General features: G+C 40.9%; 2 protein-coding genes and 1 long non-coding RNA gene across 5 annotated transcripts in view; 2 read left to right on the top strand and 1 right to left on the bottom strand.

The window, feature by feature from the left end:
- Window positions 1–6,955, top strand: part of RET (ret proto-oncogene) — a 103,971-nt gene extending 97,016 nt beyond the window's left edge. For both annotated transcript variants that reach the window (XM_075758665.1, XM_075758666.1), the window contains 2 exons: window positions 844–991; window positions 2,888–6,955. In XM_075758665.1, coding sequence (XP_075614780.1) covers window positions 844–991; window positions 2,888–3,045 — 306 coding nt within the window. In that variant the 3' untranslated portion in view covers window positions 3,046–6,955. The remainder of the gene's footprint in view (window positions 1–843; window positions 992–2,887) is intronic.
- Window positions 6,956–7,095: 140 nt separating this feature from the next.
- Window positions 7,096–18,642, bottom strand: LOC142602630 (uncharacterized). Its single transcript, XR_012836383.1, has 3 exons — window positions 18,450–18,642; window positions 9,331–9,500; window positions 7,096–8,163 (listed from the first exon to the last, which is right to left on the bottom strand). It is a non-coding gene; the product is annotated as an uncharacterized LOC142602630 (long non-coding RNA).
- CSGALNACT2 (chondroitin sulfate N-acetylgalactosaminyltransferase 2) overlaps window positions 18,234–21,258 on the top strand; it is a 33,458-nt gene continuing 30,433 nt past the window's right edge. The window contains exon 1 of one of the 2 annotated variants that reach the window (XM_075758667.1): window positions 18,234–18,343. The gene's annotated coding sequence lies outside the window, so the exon portion shown is untranslated. Of the gene's footprint in view, window positions 18,344–19,574; window positions 19,730–21,258 lie in introns of those variants that run through there. The other variant, XM_075758668.1, reaches the window with a different exon arrangement.

Raw genomic sequence — 21,258 nt, forward strand, 5'->3', positions numbered from 1 at the left:
CTGATTTGTAGCTTCTGAGAATCAGTATGTAAGCAATCTGCATGTCCAGTGACAGACTTGTAATACAGAGGCTGGCAAGTTTTCTGAATTTTTCATCATCATTAAACCCAAAGCCAATCCAAAATAGAGCTTGACAAATTAGTCATTTTTATTCTTGCTTTTCTGAATGAAAATTTCTGAAGATTTTTTTCAACTTATAAAATTGGCTAACTTTACCTTTTTGAAGTTTAATTTCAGTAAATTTCCAAAGGAAAAGCCATTTTGAAAGGAAAAAACGTATTTTAGACTAGTTGAAAAAGCTTCATAATTGTTTTTTGCATCATAGCAATTCAGCAGCATAGATGAAAACCTATGAACCCTTACGGTTGACCTAAATATTTAGTTTTACAACAAGAGCAGCAAAAGCTTTATTTGGCAATATTTCAACTGCTAATTTTATACATGATTATGTAATAGCTTTTGTAAAAATGTTGAGATCTGAGCACCTTTAAGCGTGCATATTTATCTATATGTATGTATCAGGCGTAGCAGAAACTGAAGGTCAAACAAATCAGCCACAGCCCTATAACTTCTTGGTTACCTTACTAATGTGCAGAATTAAGTACTAGAAGTATTAACTCGTCTCTAGCATGTTTAGCGTTCTGGCAAATCAGATACTTCCAAAGATGCTGTGGTTGCAGAAAGGGAGAGCCTACTCAGGTGCTAGAGGTACTATCAGAAGACAAATGCAGTGAGGTCTGTGGTTACTTGTTTTAAAGAAACCAGATGCACATTCAGCCTTTATACCCCACCCACAACGCTGCCACATTCGTTAACCCAGCTTTCTCTGTGTTCACTTCTCAGGACTACTTAGATCTTGCGGCTTCCACACCTTCGGATTCCTTACTTTATGATGATGGGCTCTCAGAAGAGGAGACACCACTCGTGGACTGTAATAATGCTCCCCTCCCTCGAACCCTCCCTTCCACATGGATTGAAAACAAACTCTATGGTAGAATTTCACATGCATTTACTAGATTCTAGCAACGCAAAAAAAATGATTTTTCTTCTGCACTGTTCTCAGACTCTGTAACCCCATTACAGTGTTTCTTGTCTGAATGAAGCCAATCAAAATTTGCTTGGAAGGTTCTTTTGGGTTTTTTTGTTTGTTTTTTCTTTTGGTAAATGTCAAAGTTTGCATCAGGATCATCCTTTAGTCATTTTGCAGCTGTGTTTAAATGTTTTTAAAAGGATGTGAAAATAACTAAAATGACTAGATATCATACAGTAAAAGAAAAAAAAAGAAGATCAGGGAAGTATTCTCAGGGGAAATATAAAATGCTAATGAGTACTTAATTCAACTATCCTGTTGGGGGGGGCTAGGAACATTTAAAGTATGTTAGATTCTGCACCTCTAATTTAAGCAATAGACTTTTTTTTTTAAATACTGTTTTTTGCCATAGTTCAATGATAGGACCCATCCGCAACAGTTTTTGTTTATCAAGATGGATTTCTAAATTTCAGCTGCTGTTAATGCATTCTGGATCTATAAGCTGAAATGTCTATTTAATGTATCATAGAATGAAACCAGAGTATTCTATACAGAAGGTAGAAATACTGTATATAAGTATTATATACAGACCTAGTCAACATGTAAAGTCCTTGGTAATTGAATCAACAATGGGCATTTTGAAAATACTCAGCTGTTTTCACGTCCTTTGATTTATTATGAAAATGCCAGTACTAAACCTTGATTGAATGATGTAGCAAGTGTTTTTAAAAAGAACATATGCTTTCATATTGTGATGGTGAGATGGACAGTAAAAATGGTTCTTGCCAAAACTCCTACATTTTGTCTCCTGATTAAATACTCTACATGTTTTTAGATATTTACTAACACCACAGATAATTTTTTCATTCTTCAAGCAGTAGGACTTTTCAAAAGTTGGATCTTTTAGCTTAAAAGTTGCCATTAATACATGGCTTTGGGTCTATTTTTGATCTATACCCTAGCTATAATTTTCTTTAATAGGTTCCCCCAACTCATGTGCACTTTGGGGCACTTTAGTGGCCAGATTGTTAAAAGAATGCAGTAACAGAAATAGTTGCCACCGAGGCTGATGGCAGATGCTGAATGCTTAATAAGCAACAAAATCAGATTTCTGCTTTTGAAAATCTTGACCCTGGTATGGTTCTCTGCTTGTACAGCTGGATCAACATGGTGCTAAGCACTCTGCCTCCATTTTGGTGATCACTTGTGCCTAAACTGAGAAGCAATTACGGGACTCAATGCAAACAATTACATGCCTGAAACACATGTTTAAATGCTGAATCAAGACAAGAGTGCTCAGGACTTTGTTGGACTTTACTCAGTTGTGCTCCTAGGATTTCTTAAAATTAAGCAGGGGATCCCTGGTGAAGGTGTGAGAGTGTCCCCAAAACCTCACTGAAGCCAAAGGAAAGGTGCCCATTTAAGTAAATGGAAATACTCTCAGTCATTGGAGTGGACTTTGGATCCTGTCCCAAATGGGTTTATTAATTCTTGGAGCACTTCCTGTACAGCAAGAACTTCCTCTTGCAAAGCAATATATTGCTACATGATTGTTAAAAAAGAAAATTATGGAAAGTTGGAGGCTCATCAGAAGAAAAATTATTAGCTTTTTATTATGCACATGTGTGTGCATGCACACGATTTTTTATCAAGTAAGCACTTTATTTTTTCAGGGTTTTTGTCTACATCTGAATTTGTGCTTCAGGGCTTTTGAAACATCATTTATATGAATTGATTTGGGACAAAATCCAGTGGACTGGCTTAAAATATTGAAGGGAGTTTTGCCAAGGGCCTTACTGTCTGCACATGAAGTTATGGTTCTTCAGTGCAGAAAAAATTATCTGTTTTCATTTTTAGGCATGTCATACCCGAACTGGCCTGAGGAGAGCCCCGTTCCACTCACAAGATTCGATGGCACTAACTCTGTGTTTTCAAGATATGCAAATGATAGTGTATATGCTAACTGGATGGTTTCACACTCAGCGGCAAAATTTATGGACAAGTTTGATAGCTAAAATTTTCTTTGTGAAAGGTAACGGACTCCTGAGGGGAACAAATATGCAAAGAATGGAAAGTCCATTGGCTCGTTCTTTGTACAATCGACAACTAACTTTTAAATTGGCAAACCCTTTTATTGATAGTTTCTAAAGTGTGTTGTCCATGCTGAAGACTATAATCAGTGATTTCCCCTTTCAGAAAACATATCAAGCTGGATAAGAGTTGTAGTTCCAGTACTTCTTTCTAGATTGCCATTTCGCATATGGTTCCCTTTGGCAACTTCCTACTGCAAATGGCCCTGCACTTCATTCTTGCTGTCTTTTAAACTAACCATCCTGTGTTACAGCTTTCTTGGATGGCTAAATGTACTTGAACTGCTACTTTTATAGTGGCTGTTAGCATACAACCACTTCACCTAAGCAGGAAGCACAAAAAATATGTGGAAGGGAGGGGGGAAATACGCTCTCAAATTTACTGAGCTTGCTATCAAATGAGCAGTGTTATGATGATGTTGGCACTAACGAAGCCTGTATCTTGGTTTGGAAGCAAACATTAAGTAACTCAATAGAGGACTTGAGATTCAACATTTGAAGTCTTGTAAAATGTATTGTCTTGTCTTAATGAGAACAGAGTTCGTTTTATTAGTCTTAACTTCTCTTACCTTTAGCACAATAGAGATAAATTTGATACAAGATAAGCTGTATAGACTGATGGCAATCAAGAGTGTTCATCTGACACAATTTACTTTCCATCACCTACATCTTACTAATGTTAAAATGTACAATCTTGTACAATCATAATTCCTCTTATGAGTTCAAGATAGACTGTACAGGATTTTTAGACTGAATTCAAGTAAAGAGCTTTTGTTTGCAGTCACATTCAGTGAGTTGGAGTCCTCCTCTCGGCTCCAGATTGGATACACTGCCGTGCACAGGACACTGCCATGACATAGATCCAAATAAACCTATTACCTTGAAAGTCATGAGTAAACAACACTTGCACAGCAAAATTGGTCTAAAACTCTGTTAATGAAACTGCACAAGGAAAATGTCATCGCAATTTGTTAAGGTGAAATATAAAAATGTTGTGCTTACAACACTGACTTGGTATTTGGGAGAATGATCTGACTATGGGCCGTGTGTTCTATGTGGAAGAGTAAATGATCAGCACTACTTTTGTCTTTATTTGTAATCTAATATGGTTAAAGATAACTTTTTATTTGCTACAAATGTTGGGACGTAAATCCCAAGTGACTCGTTGTTAGCATTGTGACGGTCATTCTAAATAATCCAATTCTACCAAAGCTTGCTCCTGTCACTTACAATCCAATTTAGCTGTTTTCAGATGTTGTTTTGTGTAGCAACTTTATGTTTCCATTAAAGTCTGTGATTTCAGAAACAATTAATAGAGTCAGACTGCCAAAACCCAAACACAGATTTTCTTTTTACAAAAAGCGGGATCTGAAGTGTTGTGTTGGAATTTAAACACCTTCACTGTTGGGTATCGTACTTGATCCTGTCCTGGTTTTGGACAAGCACAAAGCAGAGTGACTTTTTTTTTTTTTGGTACAAACATTTGCTGTGTTGTGTAATGCTTATGTACAGTAAACAGATATAGCTTTATATACAGAAGGAGTTCAGTTGTGATATAATGGTGATCTTCACTGGCATGACACAACTGTCAGAATGCATACTTTTAAAATAAATGGCACTGAAAATGAAGCCCATTATATGGGCTTTTTTTTTTTTTAATCAAGAGATCTATGACAAAAGGAGAGAAAAATGGCACTTGTGGCAACTTTTTGCTTTGTCCAGTCCTTTTTCTCTATTTTCTGTCTGTAAATGGGAATTCTTTATTTGCCATGAGCAATCAAGGCATAAAGATTTTGGGTTGGGGTTTTTTTATTTTTCCTTAAATTGAGAATTTCTTTTTATCAGCTATCTTCTGCAACAGTATTCAACTGGGATATGTGAAGCGCCCAGTTTCTAACCTGAAAAGCCCTGTGACAACATTGCTGTATGGTAGGTGAGTGGGATAGTAAGTAATGCTGAAATAACCGGTGGATGCAGAAAGTATTGTGTATTTTAGACTTCCAGCGTGAGTCAATGTTGTTTCAACCATTAATTCCTGTAAAAAGTTTCAATAATAGTTATTATCACCTATGTTACCGGACATAGATTCTTCATCTAAAAACATACACAGTTCATAATTATAGTTGCTGTACGCAATTACCTGCATTAAGTGCAGCTTACTGGATAATCCTTAACAAGTGTTTCCTAATCCAACTAATTTTTGCTCCCTTCCTGCTCATGAATAGATTATTACTTTCAAGTATTCACTCATGATATGAAAGCTTCTTATGTCTTCTGTGTACGCTATTTTTGTAAATATTTCCCTTGAAGTGTTTCCTATTTGTTCTGTGTTGCCATTAGTCAGAATGGTGACAATCTTGTTTCAGTTCCCCATTAAAGAGTAAATGTACTTCCCATGTGGGGAAAAAAGCGATACTGCAGATGATTGTTTCCATCAGTGCCAGAAATACTTACGCACATGGCTGCCCTGAGGAAAGTGAATTTGAAGGGAACAAATGACTCACCTCAATGTACAGGCTGGAGAGAATATTTCTAAAAATTTCTGCCAGCCTTTTCTAAATATCAGCAGATATGACACAGTTTACCTGGTCTGTGCTTTGAGTTGGGGCAGATGGGGGAGAGAGTGAATCTCACGTGTCCTTCTAGTCATTACAGAAGCACAAGGAAGTTACTGTCATATTCATTTCAGAACTTTTCCAGAGGTATGATACCAGAAAATCTACTTGTGAAGTTGCAGATTTTAATCTGCGGGCATTAGCCTGTTTCATATAAAAGAAATTTTTAAAAATCCTGTCCCGTGAATATGGGGTACATAATAATTAGATCATGTGGTTTTATCTACAGTTTGTCATGCAAAATGTGGATAATTCTCTATGGTACGCTCAACTGGACCTTGTTTGAATTCTTAAAGACATACAGTAAAAGCAAATTTCTATTCCTTGATGTTTTGTAATCAATCTTATATGAATAGTACAAGCATCAAAATATATCTAAAAAGGCTACTTCTATGGTAACTTTTAAAAAAATTTTAAAAATTACTTATAAATTTGAAATGCTTTGTTTCTCATTTCTAATTCCATGGGAGAGCAACCTGCATCTTCCGGTTACGAGAGAGAGAGAGAGACAGACAGATATTTGTAATGCATTTTGAGAAGATGAATAGTTCCTCTCTTTTCAATGATGTGTTTTTCAGTTGTACCCAGTTTTATAAAAGGTTGCGTGGTATCTCAACACAACAAATTACTTGCTAAAAGCATATTTTTTTGAGCTGTTATGAAAATTCATGTTGCCGATAACGTTCTGAAATGAAGTATAAAGGTTTTGGCTACCTAAGTACAGACAAGCACACTTCCCCTTAAGCTCATCTGAAATAATTAGCTCCTTACTTTGGGCTAATAATGTACATTTCATAATAATCCAATTTCATCTTATCTGGAAGCCATTTCATATGGATTACAGGCCAATCCACAATGGTATAAACAATTTAAGAGCATTGCAGCTGTACTTTACGTGTCAAGAAATAACTTTTCAAGTTTCTCTATTAGATAAGAAAATGGAAGAAAAGCGTGTTCATCTCCAAGGTAGTTAAAAAAATTAGTAACTTTTGAAGTCAATGACAAGGTAATGATTGTTGTCATTAGGTGTCAGACTAAGAGTTTGATTCTATTCTTGCTGATGTGTATTAACGTATAAGATAACTGGTTTAAATGCATTTTTACCATGCCACGAGAAAAAGCTTTTATTTAATCAGCTAAGCACAGAAGTTTGTAGAGGTTCAAACTATTACACTGATAGCAAGTAATGTGCATATTTTGAATAAATAGTGATGTTTACAGTAGGTGTTTCTGTTTGGTTTGGGTTTTTTTATTGGGTCTCAAATATAAAATGGATTGGGTTTTCACAAAGTACTCCGCTTTGACCTAGGTCACCTTCCTGATAAACCTTGGCTGATCTTGATGGCGAGAAAGTATAGCTAATAAGCAAATCTTGACCCAAACTATCAATATAAAAAGATGCTTATCACAATATTTATGTAGTTAGTGGAAAGAACAACTAGTTGCATGGTCAGAATTATTGAATAGTGTAGATAGTGTTTTAAAATGTGAGTAGGGCATGAAGGTAAAAGCAGTCTCTGTTCCTGCCTACTCTGTAGTTACGAGGCAGGTCTAATCAGCTCTATACCTGCAGAAGTCCCCATGGGAAGTTAGGTTAGCCCTGCATTTTGTGTAAATTTCCTCGTGTTTACAAGATAACACACAAATAAAACATAAAGTTAGATGAATACCTGATATATCAGCAGCATTTTCTCACCCTCTCTGCAAGAGATTGTTATTAACAGAACCAGCTATTATGACTATTTCTGAACTTCAGAAATGTGTTGGCATATCTCAAAAGAGAAATAGAAGTCCCCTGCTAGAAAGCATGGTCCATTGTAGTGGGAGTAGGTTTTTATGTATTTTGTAACCTCCTCTCAGTGGAGGACAGAAGAGAATACAAGCCAACACATCTAGGGCCTTAGTTTTTGAATTATGTTTGCAAATAATTTATTATTGAATACTGCAGGGACATTCGATTTTAGTCTTTCACAACATTGGTGCCAACAGTAGTTGTTCAGTTACTACATACCAGACTATTGCTACATCTGTTGGACAAGGAGTCAAGGGATGACTGCAAAGAGCAGATACATGTGGTCCCTTTCTTCTCTGCCATCACCCCCCTATTCCCTTACTCCCCGTTTAGTCTGACCTCGGTAGGAACACGGATTTGCCCACAGGAGACTTTTCTGTATGCTGAAGTCTGCAGGGACAGAAGGACTTGAGATGGTAAGGAGATGGGGACCCCTTCTTCTATTCATATTGTGCAGGATGGGGTTCCTTACCTTCTCACTCTTGAAGCTTTTGAAGGGACAAGCTGTTGACCAGACAGAATTGGCAGAAGACAAATGCCTTGTATCCCAGGCACAGGCCATGCAGAAGGTATCATGTGAGGGCTTGCAGGGAGGCTCACCAGGAAGTGCAGGTCTAACACTCACGTTCATAAACCCTGCAATGTAACAAAAACAATCTGAAGTCAAAGAACAGAGGTTCACTTCAAAAGTATAGTCCTGATCTGAACTGAGAAGTTAATGTACGTGTACGCTCTAATATTAAGAAAGATGGTACCTAATAAACATAGTGTGGTTTATGATTGTATATGCCCAGAGCTGTGAGGTTGTTCTGAAAAGAGAAAATTATCCTTACATCCATGGGGCTGTAGCTAACACATCTGCTCCCCCAGAAAGCTGTAGCTGTTAAAACCCCTTAGCACTTCTAATGCGGGTTCTCACCATTAACCAATCTGTTTATATGATTCTCTCTAAACATGCAATTATCACCTGCCAAAAAATTTGGATTTTTAATTTCAACAAAATCCCAGCCACAAAAGGAACATTTAGAAATGACAAAATAAACTTTCTGCATCTTTATGGGCTTTGGAGATGTGAAACATATCCAGTCTGTGTTCAGTTGCAAACGAAGCAAGTTTGGTTGGAGCACAAATGCATTCCCCTAAGTTTTTGCCTTGTGCTGGTAGACGTCTCATTTAGAACAACTCAAGAAACTTTGGACTGCCAAATTGGAATTTTTTAGGCCATGATATAGCCACAGATTTGAATTCCTGTAGAAACTCAGCATACAGTTGGATATCAATCAAGCATCGCTATTTCCCATCTGAATTTCCTGCATGCCCCAGGTCACATAAGTACTCGTTAAAGCCCTTATATAATTTTTCAGCTGTTCAGGGCTTTCCCTCCTGACATGATCATAGTTGAAAGAGTTTGATGTGAGCACTGATTTTCATTTGCAACATGTGCCATTTTCATAGCTAGTTGCCAATGCAATTTCCTGTCTGAATTTACTATTCTTGAGGATGGAAGTATTTTAAATCTTTTAATAAAACTAAATCAAAGGAACCTGTATTAAATGCATTTGGTTTGTTATGAATCTTGCTTGCCTACATTTAGGGAAATTTTAAAGTTATTTTAGGGAAAAAAAACCAAAACAATTCCACTTCCTCTTTCAGATTTTGTGAAGAAGTAAGCTAGAGCCCAATGCAAATGAATAAAACAGTAGGAGACGCTGATCCTACTCATTTACCAAATTGCTACCAATAACAAAAATAGTACCCATTTATTCAAGAGTATTTCACAAAAAAGGAAGAGGTTTGGAGTACCTTCATTACAACCTTACATCTGTTGGGATTCCATCCTTTTGACATTTTCCTTCCCAAGTACGAGGTGGCTGATAGGACAGACGAGGCTGCTCGAGAGGGCTGCTCCTGTTCCTTGAGAAAGCTGGTAATGGGTTCCTCCTCTTAAGATGACTGACAAGTTTGGAAGAGCACTGTAAAGATACCAGAGACAACTTTTAATCAAACAGAAATAATGTTTACTGAATAATTTTTACTTGCTTAACTAAGTCTCCATTATGGTTTACTAATGTTATGAAATGTATGTTTGAAATGCTAGGCCTTAAACTAGAGATTACTTATAATAGTTACCATTTCAAATGATAATCATATATTTATTAGGCAACACAGAACACTATTTGTGGTACTAGACCTTGAAATGCAGTAATACGAGTAGTACATATTACCTTTCTTGCTATAAAAGGCATCAAACATACAGTAAAGACCTTGTCATACAAGATCTGAACGTAGCTCAGGAGAGGAAAAGGTACAGTACTGTGCCTTGCATATTGATCCTATAATCCACACTACAGCAGAGTGTGCACAAAAATATCACATCCCTCTCAGCAATTAAGCAGCACCTCCTTATGTGTCACAGTTAGAATCCCTAGTTAATTTGGATACCGGAGTTAAGTTAAAAGCTGAGATGAGAGCTTTCAGCCTGCTTGCTTATTCTGCAAAGTCCCTCGGTGGCTCCCCGTCCCCAGCGCTATGTTCGCTGTGCCCCAACCTTGCTCCGCAGGCGAGGGGTGGCCAAAATCTTGCCTTTCCGGAACCCCAGCCCCTTTGGGTTTTCCCCACGTAAACAGCCTATGTGCAGAAGCACACAGGAGCGCCATCCTTATTGCCAGCTCTGCCTTGCGTCTCGTTGTTAGCTGGAGGATTCAGGACGTGCTGCCTGTGTTTAGCCCAGGTCTTACCAAACCTTACGGCCAGCCCGCACCAGTTGTGGCTACGAAGCGGCAGGCTTGCGACTGAGAGAGAAAAACGGCAGACATTTGCCCCACACAAAGATACACAAAATAATCAGCAGTCTGTTAACATTCACAGGTTAAACTATTTTTTTTTCACCGGCTATATGTGGTCAAATTTTATAAACCAGTCTGCATTGGTAATGAAGTTCCTTATGTATGGAGTATGCTTCAGTAACTGTAACATGGCCTGCACAGTTTCTAAGATGCTTGTGTTGCAGAAACACTCAATTTAAGAAAATTTTAATCTCTGTCCTTATCCTGTCATAGATATGATTTGTATTTTAAAATAGTACAAATCGTTGCTTGTCTAGCACAAAGAAACAGTAACTGACATTCTTGAAATTCAAATTAAAGAGAAAAAAAATTGAATATATACGTATAACCATTCAGTTCCTTCTAGTAAATACGTCTGAACCTGATATTTCTTAATTTAAATGGGGCGCGGGCTGCCAGATCAGGTCTTTCTCATTCTAGTTCTAAAAATAGGAGCAGGAAAGGAGAAGCAGGACCAAATTTTCCTTGCTCTTGAGGAAAAGTGGGAACACATTCAAGTGAATTTCAAGGTGTCTTGCTATTCAGCGGCTCTATGATTGCATGCCTAATGTAAAATCTTGCTTTAAATTAATTTGATTTGGAGCTCTGCTTTACTGACATATGTGAGCCATTGCAAGATTATTAGCAAAGCTTTTTCTTAACAAAGATAAGATAAAACAATTGTTACAAGTCAAAAATTAAATAGGAGCTTGTGAGACCATTAGGAAGGTAGTGCAGTGACATTTGATCCTGACTTTGCAAATCAATTCATCTTTCCCAGTTGGTTTTATAAAGATAATAGTGAGGTCTCAACAGCATGCTTTAACATGCCTCTCAAAATCAGCTGCTGTTTTTATGCACTGCAAGATGAGATGCTGATTTCCATGAAAAACTAAACGCAGCACTTTCAACTGCTCAGTTGAGATGTGGTATTTTTTCTGGTTGTCTGCTGATCATCTGTGGTACTTTTGACAAGGGAACAGTGTACGTCCTGCCTTACACCGTTTCAATGCTGCAAGAATTTTTCAGTCCTTGATAGTAAAGTACTACTAATAAAATCAAAGTTGTAATGTGATTTCATTATTATTTCCCTGTCATTTTATGTGAAGAATAGTTTACAAATACAGAAAATGTTGAATGTAAAAACATTTTAATGATATATACGCAACAGTGAGTGGTGCCAGAAACAAGAGAAACAAACATAACTTATTTTATGAACTAATTGGCTGGTGTTTGGACTTAAATGGGGAGGGGAGACGTTTTTTGGGCAGTGCCAGACAAAAGCCTGTAGCTAACACTGGCAAAGAAAAAAAACCCCAAAAACACTGGAGTGGAGTAGATAGATGTTGTCAAAAATGGGCCAGCACAATACAGACAATGAAGATGAGAAGTTTCTTTGTCTCTGGCCCTGTCTGTTGTACGAAGAAATGAGCACCAGTTTTGTACTAGCTGTTTACTACTCTTGTCAGCGTGGATGATGATCTGTGTACTGTATGTCCCTACAGCTTTGTCTTTATTTTATGTGGAAGGTGGTGGTGGAGTTTTTCACTGCTGGACAGGCCCAGTGGGTACAACAGATTGTGCAGTAAGGCATATTAAATACTGATATACTGAATATTTTCTATAAAACATGAAGTATCGCAGATTAAGGAAGCCCAACTATTTCCTTCTATAAAGATACTGTGTTTAATGTAGATATTTATCTGAATAACTTGAGCTTTGGTGCATGAGGTTTTCAAATACAAAAAGGAACCCAACCAGATAACCAACCAAAAGACCTTGATAATTTATATTGCTGTCTTCTCAGACAAGGAGTGCTTATGAAAGATTGTCTGCCTTAAATCTCATATATAGAATGATCTAACTTATTTCTCTTTCTGCATCCTAGACAGTGAAATCTACAGTGTAAGAAGTAATTTAATAAGATTGATTTGAAATATATTACTTTATAGTTTTAACAGGTTACTGTTCTGCAGTACTGGAGAAAGAAAAAAAAAAAAGGAATGTGTCATTTTTGGTATGTTTTGCATAATATTGAGTTCTCTAGTCAAAGTCCTCTTAATTTGTTTTCCATTCTAGGTACAGAATACGGCTGCTTGTACTTTTTCAGAGCTGCTTTATAGTCAATATAGGTGTGACAAAATTGTCTTCTCTTTTTAGAAAAATGCCTAAAGCACTTCTTGGTGTCATTACACAGAAGCTATATAGTAAAGGTTTCTTGGAATCGTCAGAAATAAACCAATATAGAATTCCAGCACCACGTATATGGATTACTTTCCATACATGTTACTGGTTAGTTTGGTGTGATCTAGCGCAGCTGCAAGTGAGCGGTGGAGCCCTGGGCATACGACCGACTGTGTCTGCCAGAAAAAATAAGGCCACGTGGCCAGGAAAAATGACCAGCTACTGCTGCAGAATATTGCCCGCTGCGCTCAGCTGGAGCAGGCAGCGGAGCCTGGCACTCATTACAGCTCCCTGCAACTCCCCTCCTGCATTTCCATTCCTCTGCGGCACAAACCAAAGTGATGCCCGTATTTCCACAGTAATGTTTCTGGGATCCATTTGGTACCATCAAAGAGCTCAGCAAACACTTGTTGCTAACAGCAACTATATATTGATTTGAAAAAGAAAAAGTTATTTTAAGAGATTCTATCCTAACAATTCTCATATATCCTTCCGTACACTTTTCTAGATGCCAGTACCATTGATAAACTAAAATATCACTACTCAAGAAAAAAAACGTGGACTATAATAAGCATTTTTGTCACCAGAAGAAAGCTTTTTCACATAGTACAGTCATTAAATCTTATTTTCATTAACTTATAGCAGTGATTGTATCAATTATCTTTTCTGACAAGGAATGCCTTCTATTTTCATGAATGAGTAGAAAAATTACTGAGTCTGCTTTAATACATGAGAGGACTCTATATGATCTTAAAGTCGGTTGATACAGTCTGTACAGACTGTTTTCTGACAGGAATTTCTGAAAGGAAGTAATTTAGCAACTGTGATCCCAAAACAGCAGGGAAAACCAATCTATAGCAGTTCATTTCCTAAACATTATATAAATTGAAAAGCAGCCCTGAGGAGAAGGACTTGGGGGTATCGATTGATGAGAAGCTCAACATGAGCCGGCAGTGTGCGCTTGCAGCCCAGAAAGCCAACCGTGTCCTGGGCTGCATCAAAAGAAGTGTGACCAGCAGGTCAAGGGAGGTGATCCTGCCCCTCTACTCGGCTCTTGTGAGACCCCACCTGGAGTACTGTGTCCAGTTCTGGGGGCCCCAGTACAGGAGAGACAGGGAGCTGTTGGAGCGAGTCCAGAGGAGGGCCACAAAGCTGATCAGAGGGCTGGAGCACCTCTCCTGTGAGGACAGGCTGAGAGAGTTGGGGTTGTTCAGTCTGCAGAAAAGAAGGCTCCAGGGAGATCTAATTGCGGCCTTCCAGTACCTGAAGGGGCCTACAGGAAAGATGGGGAGGGACTGTTTATCAGGGAGTGCAGTGACAGGACAAGGGGTAATGGGTTTAAGCTGAAGGAGGGTCGATTTAGATTAGATGTTAGAAAGAAATTCTTCACTGTGAGAGTGGTGAGGCATTGGAACAGGTTGCCCAGAGAGGCTGTGGATGCCCCATCCCTGGAAGTGTTTAAGACCAGGTTGGATGGGGCTTTGGGCAATGTGGCCTAGTGGAGGGTGTCCCTGCCTGCAGCAGGGGGGTTGGAACTAGATGATCTTTGAAGTCCCTTCCAGCCCAAGCCAGTCTATGATTCTATGATTCTATGAAATTATATGTTTCTGGGTCCAAAATTTAATACATTATAATACCAAAGAATTAGTATTTATTTGATACCAAACCACTACATAAATAAATGCAGTTCTTCAACATTCAAAGACGTAGAGGCCAAAAGTAGAAGCACTGCCAAAATCAAAATATTGCAACAATGCAAAATAAAGAGAACGATAACAATAAATATAGGAAGATTAATGCATGGTAGGGTTGCTCGTGTGTTGGTCCAAAGTAAGTTTACGTGTGTGCTGTCCCTCCTAAACCTACTGTAAATCAAGAGATGAAGTCAGCCCCTAAAGCAGTGAAGTAAAATATCCAGACCTTCCAAGCACCTTTAGTACATCGTAGATGCCCCATGATAACAGTAAGACAGCAAGGGTGTCATTTTTACTTTGGGAGGCACGCACAAAGCAAGCCCTAGGTCAGCCTCTCAGTGACCTGGGTGATGCTCACGCTACAGCGTTGCCAGCAGAGCCCGAGGCCAAGGTTAGCATTCCCCAAGCCAGGCGTAAGTTAATTGTACTGCAGTGCAGCACCTCTCCTATGACCCCTTATTTCATAGCCCACAGCAACAAGATGCGTTTGGATAGGACCAGTGACAAAAGGTTATGGAATATCATTTGGAACAAAAACTCAAAATGAAGATTTTTAAGGCAAAAAAATATAAAACAAGATGATTAAAATGCTGCAGGATGGTTTATTTCAGGCTATTAAAATTTCTTTATACTATTAGTCGCGTTCTTCAATATCTGTTGTAAATAATTTGCAACAATTCAAACAAGGATAAAGAAATCGGCTTCACATGGGATCATGTTGGAATGGTGCCATCAGTAAGGCTGAGCTGTAGTATTTGACAAAAAGCCTTGTGTCAAGGCAAACTAATGACTATTGTTTGGCAATTAAAGCTCTGAATTTTCAGGCAAAATAACAGACCATTTTTCTTATTCCACGTACAGATTTCATTTCAGCTCGAGAGGATAAGGGAACAAAAATATTCACTGTTGAAGGATTGCTTTTTTTTCTTTTCTTCTTTGGTCTCATTTACATTACTTCTTCACAGCATCATGTTCTCAGATCAGCTCCTCTCTCTTTTTTTCTATTGTTTCTTCCCCTCCAGCCCACACATATGCTTAGGAAAAAAAAAAAAAAAAAGGCAAGAAATAAAAAGAAAAGAAAAAATCAAAAACCACTAGAGGCTGGAGCTAATGTCGTTCTAGAAAACTCTTATTTTTGTCAATCCGCTATTGCCAGCTGCTTTCTTTCCCCTAACTGTACCAATTTAAGAACACCATCTACCCAAGTTTAGCAAAACATTTTTAATGTCTGTGTCTATGTCTCTAAAATAATCATCCTGTCATAATATTTTAATAAAATTCAAAGCTGTGTCACCCATATACGCCTATTGCTTTTAGGTGCTAGGAGGTCTGCAAATACCTCTCTAAGGAGAATCCCAAGGCTGAAATGAATTGAGTCTTAAAACACAGATATTTGCTAAATGTTTTATCGCTTGCTTTATTCACAAACAACCTGGGAATTCCTCTGTAGGCCAGTAAGACTAACACCAAATAGGAACTACAGCATCTGTCAGCATAAATATAGGTCTGAGTTATGAAGGAATGTCTAATCTTGGAATAGCTCATGCTGATAGAAGAGTCAGGAAGTTACACACATCACCACTACAGAAAGATTGTTTTTCCTGTTGTAGTAGACCTCTTATACAGAGATGACTTTCAATACCCAAATTGTTACTTCTAGAGTTCAAGAAACCTATTCTTCTTTCCTTCTCTCAATCTGAAAAAAATAATATAATCTCTCTGGAAGTGAAGGACTTCTGGTAAACAGAGGAAACTGGCACTTAAAGAAGAAGCATTCTGTGTACAATCTCCTGTAAGGCACTGCAGAGATCATCTCATATAGGGGCAACTAGCTCTTGTGCAGAAAAGCGGTACCTGAAGGACAATATTCAGTCTCGTTGCTCTCTGTAGACTAACTAGTGGGTGATGCAGGGTTGTCAAGAGTTTGTTTGAGATGGGCGTTTTAGTGTTAGTTAAGAAAATCAGTAATTTCAGTTATTCCCGTTCTGTTATCCTGTTGGTACTTCCAAATAATATTATGCCTACAGAACACTGCAGTCTCCGGTATCAGTAAAACAACACGGGTGCATAGTAAACTCCTACCCATTTATCGCAACACAGAAGACAAGCAGGAGCTGAGAGGTACTCAACAGTCACATGCAACACTGAAACTTCACATGAGGTCAGGTTTAAAATAGTAGTATATTTACATACTGTTTAAAAAAACCCAATGAACCCACGTTTACCTAGTTTCAGGAGCGCCTATGTGAAAATCTAAAACCTTCTGATAACACTCTTCTCCATGAGCCTCTTCAAATATATTTTTGATGGCTACCTAACTTTGCTGATCCAACCTCATGACAAGCTTCAAGGGACAGGGAAGTGCCCGCGTGGACGGCTGGTCACACCAGCCAAGTGTGCTTTCCCTGCTAAGGGGCCAGAGCAGGGAAGTGGAGGCTGACAGCAAAGAGTAGTAAGAGCGTTCCCAGTCCATATGGAAAACCCTATCTATTTAAAATTGCCGTTTATTTAAAGTTTTCCCTGGAAAGACCTTTGCTGTCTGACGCCTTGAAACCTAGACTGAACAGACCAGGTCCTCGGACACCTGGCCCCCTCCCAGGCCACGCGGTGTAGCTATTTATGAACGAACAGGTTTCTGTCTGCCTGAAGACAAAGGGCTGCTCTGTGCTAAATGGGGTGCGGACCTCCACAGAGCAATAGCGTGACAGGGGCTGCTGCCGCAACCATCGGGGGCTCCGCTCTGGAAAGCGCTGGGTGCCAAGCCAACCTCTCAGTTCGGTGAGCAGTCACAGGCAAACCACCAGAGCGATGTCAAGTGGGGGGTCTTTACAGAGTAAGCCTTTACTTGCTTTTGAGTGCGTATGACTGGGTTTGATGAGTGGGGCCAGAAACATTTGATATATAGTTATGAAAGAACATTACTACCTCACCCGCTTCCTGAGCTGTTCTTGGCCTTACTTTTTTAAGCTGTTACAGGCCACCCTTCATGCAGACAGCTGAAAAGTGCACAAGATCCTCTGCCTGGCTTCTTTTCAAGTCAAGCCCTGCAGCAAAATAAAAATAAAAAAAAAATATAATGAAATGTTCTTCTGGAAACACAGAACTGTGAATAAATATTTGGGTAAGAAGAAAAGAGTTATCAGTAGATTGTGCTTGTTGTAGACCCTGTGTCTCCGGCATAAAGGCTACATCACAATTCTACAGTTTTGTTAACATTTGAAATATCAGCATCGCTGTGCAGACTTCTGCTAGCTGTTGAGCTCCACAGCTGGCACGGTGGCGTCTGCCGTCCTTACTTACGTAGCGCTGTGGTTGTACCCACGGAAGAGCACAAGCACGCAGTGCCACAGGGTAGGAAATACGTATCCGGACTGAGTGGTTGTACAAGACCGAGGGCGGCAGGTCCGAAGCGGCACAGAGCAAGCACGGCCAGCGGCAGCGCGGCTGCTTCCCGGCGCGGTACGTGCGGTGGCAGTTGCCGTGGCTGGGACGCGGCGCACGCTGCGCAGAGCGGCCCCTCGCAAGGCCGGCAGCGCGGCCGGGGGCCAGACGCGCCCTGCCTCCCCCCCGTCCAAGTTGATCTGCCCCGGTCAGTCAGTGCGCGTTGCGTGCGGCCTCGGGCACTGCAGCGAGGCACAAACCTGCCCAGGCGAGCGCTCCCCGGTAGATCTGCATGTTGCTTATGGCCAGCTATGTATAGGTGTATTTATTGCACTCCTGACGTTAGCTCTCAGACACGTACTTCCCGCCTTTCCGAGGTGCACCAGCGCCCAAGGTGCCTTCAGCCTGACGACGTGTGGAGGACGGGGTGCGAGGCGAGGACAGCCCCAGCCGCCGCTCCCGACGCTCTAACGGCCGCCGGGCAACGGCCCCGCCGCTTCCCCCCCGCGGGCAGCCCAGGGGCCGCCGCCACGTGCGGGGGTGGGGATGGAGCGGGGGGGGGGGGGGGGGGCCTCTCCCACAGCGCGACCGCCGCCGGTGCCCGGTCCCGCCCCGGAGGCGGTCGGGGGCGGCCGGTGCCGTCCCCTTTAAGGGCTGCGGCGGAGGCGCCCCGCCCGCTCGTTTCCTAGCGCACAGGAAGTGGGGCCGCGGCTCCGCAGCGGGGCCCGCGCGGTGAGTACGGCCGCCCCGCGCCCCTCCGCCGCCTCCGGCCCTCCCGCTCCCCTCGCTCGGCACCTCCCTCGCCCCGCTCCCCTCCCCGGCTCGCCGCGCTCCTCACCCGGCTCCTCGTTCCCTCACCTGCCCGCCGGCCTCGGCCCGCCGAGAGGGCTGGCCCGCGGCCGCCTCCCTGCCGCCGGGTGGAAGGTGCCGGGCAGCGCCCCGGGAACCGCCCGCCCGGCGGCGGGTAGCGGCATCGCGGCGGGTCCGTCCCCGTCTCCCGGCCGGGAGCGGGTCGGGCCGCGCTGGGCGGTGCGGAGGCCAGCCCGAGCTAACGGCCCGCGGAGGGAGGGCAGGGCAGGGCAGGGGGGCGCGGGCCGGCCGTGTCCGCTCGTTGCGGCGGGGGCAGCGGTGCCTGGGGCTGAGCAGATGGGATCGCTGATCTGGGCTGCGCCTAATCGTCCTCGTGGCGGGGGCCTTACAAACCACATTCGGCTTCTATCTTAGCGCTGTCTCAACAATAAAATTAATCTCTTGCTCCTCACGGTTACGTTTCCATTCTATTGACTAGCCTTAAATGTGCTGGAGAGTGCGCTTTTGGAGATGCGCCTATCTGGAGGCAGCGTTGGAAATGCAGCGAGGTTTAACGTCTCTGGAGAAAGCATCGTTGCTCATCTCCCCTGTCTCGTTGTGACCGGGTGTAACTGGCGATAGGGCAAAGCTGGGTGGTGAGAATGTCATCTCCCTGTTTGAGTGGATGGGCTGGGTGGGGATCGGGTTTTAACTTGCTCGAACTGCTAGAAACCCCAATTCTTTCCACTGACTCCCACCCCAACCCCCCAAAATAGAGGAAATGATGATAAGAGGGCACTTAATTATTTTCAGTGGGATGTTTAGACTTCTTTAACTGTGGCTTACATCTCCTGCTTTTTGTCATCCGGATTCTTGCGCAGTAAATTCTGTGCTCTTGTAAACTGTGGAAGTTGGAACATTTTCATATTGAACATAAAAAATAAAATCGTGTCATTGTTATCAGTCTATTAATCTTGAAACTAACTCATTTATAGGAGGAATACTAAAGCAGAAACAGGAAGGTTGCAATTTGCAAGACTGTTTTTAAAGCTGAACATAAACTTGATACTGCATGTTTTCAGTGAAGTATAATCCAGATTTGCTTAATTAACATTTACTGTATTCTGTGGGTTTGAAGTTTGTTTTTTTTTTTTCCTTCAAATCCCTCTATCAGGTGGAAATTGAGACACTGATCTCTCCTGCTAAGCTTGTAGATGATGGATAAGGACTAAGTGTATTCTGTTGCTCTGACGGGTAACTCGGAAGAGCTGCAAAAAAGATGAGGTTGTCTTAATGCAGACTGAATATCCCTCAAGCTAAGGTCATACAGTAAAATTTTTTTTTTTTTTTTTTTGGTCTTGGGGACTGTAAGTGCCAGGGCTTGTGAATAAGATGGTGACTACTTCTGCAGCTTGCACTAGCTGAAAGTTCCTATCCTGCCTCAGCGCATTAGAAGGAAACTTTTGGCTTCCCTTTATTAGCTAGATAGTGAGTCCCCAAACACTGTCAAAGACAGCGGCTTGGAAATATTCCCAGTAGCTGTCAGTGGAGGCAGATGTGTTTTGCAGAGGGGTATTAGCTATGGGCCTCAGTTACACCCTGAGGCTTTTATGGGAGACTCTTGCCAGTAAGTCCTTATCGTAAGGATCAAGAGACCTACACTGTCCTAAACCATCGGTAAGCTGAGAATGGAAGGAAGAAGAATGATTTTTGAAGTACAAGACTGTACTGTACAAATAGAAATTGTTTAGCTTGTCTGTTCCTGGCAGAAACCCGTGAAGACTTTGGTGTGATTAAGATCAGTTCATTGTGAACAGTTCTTTCCCTTCTTGATCCCATGACTGTTTTAGTGTCTTCCTCAGGCTTAAAGGGGGAAGAAAAGGGAAAAAAAAAAAAAACAAACCCAAACCAGAAAGCCGTAAACCTATCATTAAAGCTGCTGCATCATGTAGAAGTTGCACCAAGTTATTCTTGAATTTAAATTCTTTGCTCTTAAGTTCCAGCCCCAGGATATGGGTCTTCCCAAGTCAGTGGGAAGCATCATCTGAGGGCATAGTTAAATGATAAGTCATGTGGTCTGTTGCCAAGAAAACCCACAAGCATATCTGGCACAACGATTTCTACCCCTGCACCACAGTCTGCTACTTTCACGCATGCCAGAAGTGTTTTGTGGACCCTTTTGTAAAAAGGATCGCCAGAATGACCTGAACTTTTAAAACAGAGAAAACTGAAGTTGGGGGAGGGAGGGTATGAGAAATATGAGGCCGGGTTTTTTTTATTGCTGAAAAAAAATTGCACAATATTTTTCTTAGCTCTGAAACAGCCTGTCATTATGAAACATGCTTCATGACTTGCAGTATTTTCTCTTTAAATAATGCTGAAGCAGAATCATGGAGGTGGGATGAAACTCAGGCTTTGGATAAGGATTTGGGTGGTAGTGGAATTGATAATGCACTTGGCTTTCAGTTAGCTCATCTGTCTTCTACCGTCTTAGAGGATCAGCCCTCCAGACTAAAAGTATGGGAAGAGTCCATAATAATTTTGCTTCTGGAAAAATAAAGTAAGAAACAGGGATTTCAAGGACAAGACTTTCTTTAAAAAAAAAAAAAAAAACAAAAAACAAACCACTTTAAAAAAGAGTTCTCAAAAGGCACAATGGAAATAAAATATTTCAGGAGCATAATAGCTTTTGTAAAAAAAAGGAGAGAAAATATTGTGCTTTAGGCAAATAATAATGTTCTTGCAAGTGTGGTGTTGGAAATGGGAAAAAGAGATCATAACTCACAAGATATTCATAGAGAAATATAATGGTTTTTTTAAGAGAATGGCAATATAGTTTTACTTCTGAGTTATAGCCA

The sequence above is a fragment of the Balearica regulorum genome, chromosome 7 (genome assembly GCF_011004875.1).
Source record: "Balearica regulorum gibbericeps isolate bBalReg1 chromosome 7, bBalReg1.pri, whole genome shotgun sequence".
NCBI classification, from domain to species: Eukaryota; Metazoa; Chordata; class Aves; order Gruiformes; family Gruidae; genus Balearica; species Balearica regulorum.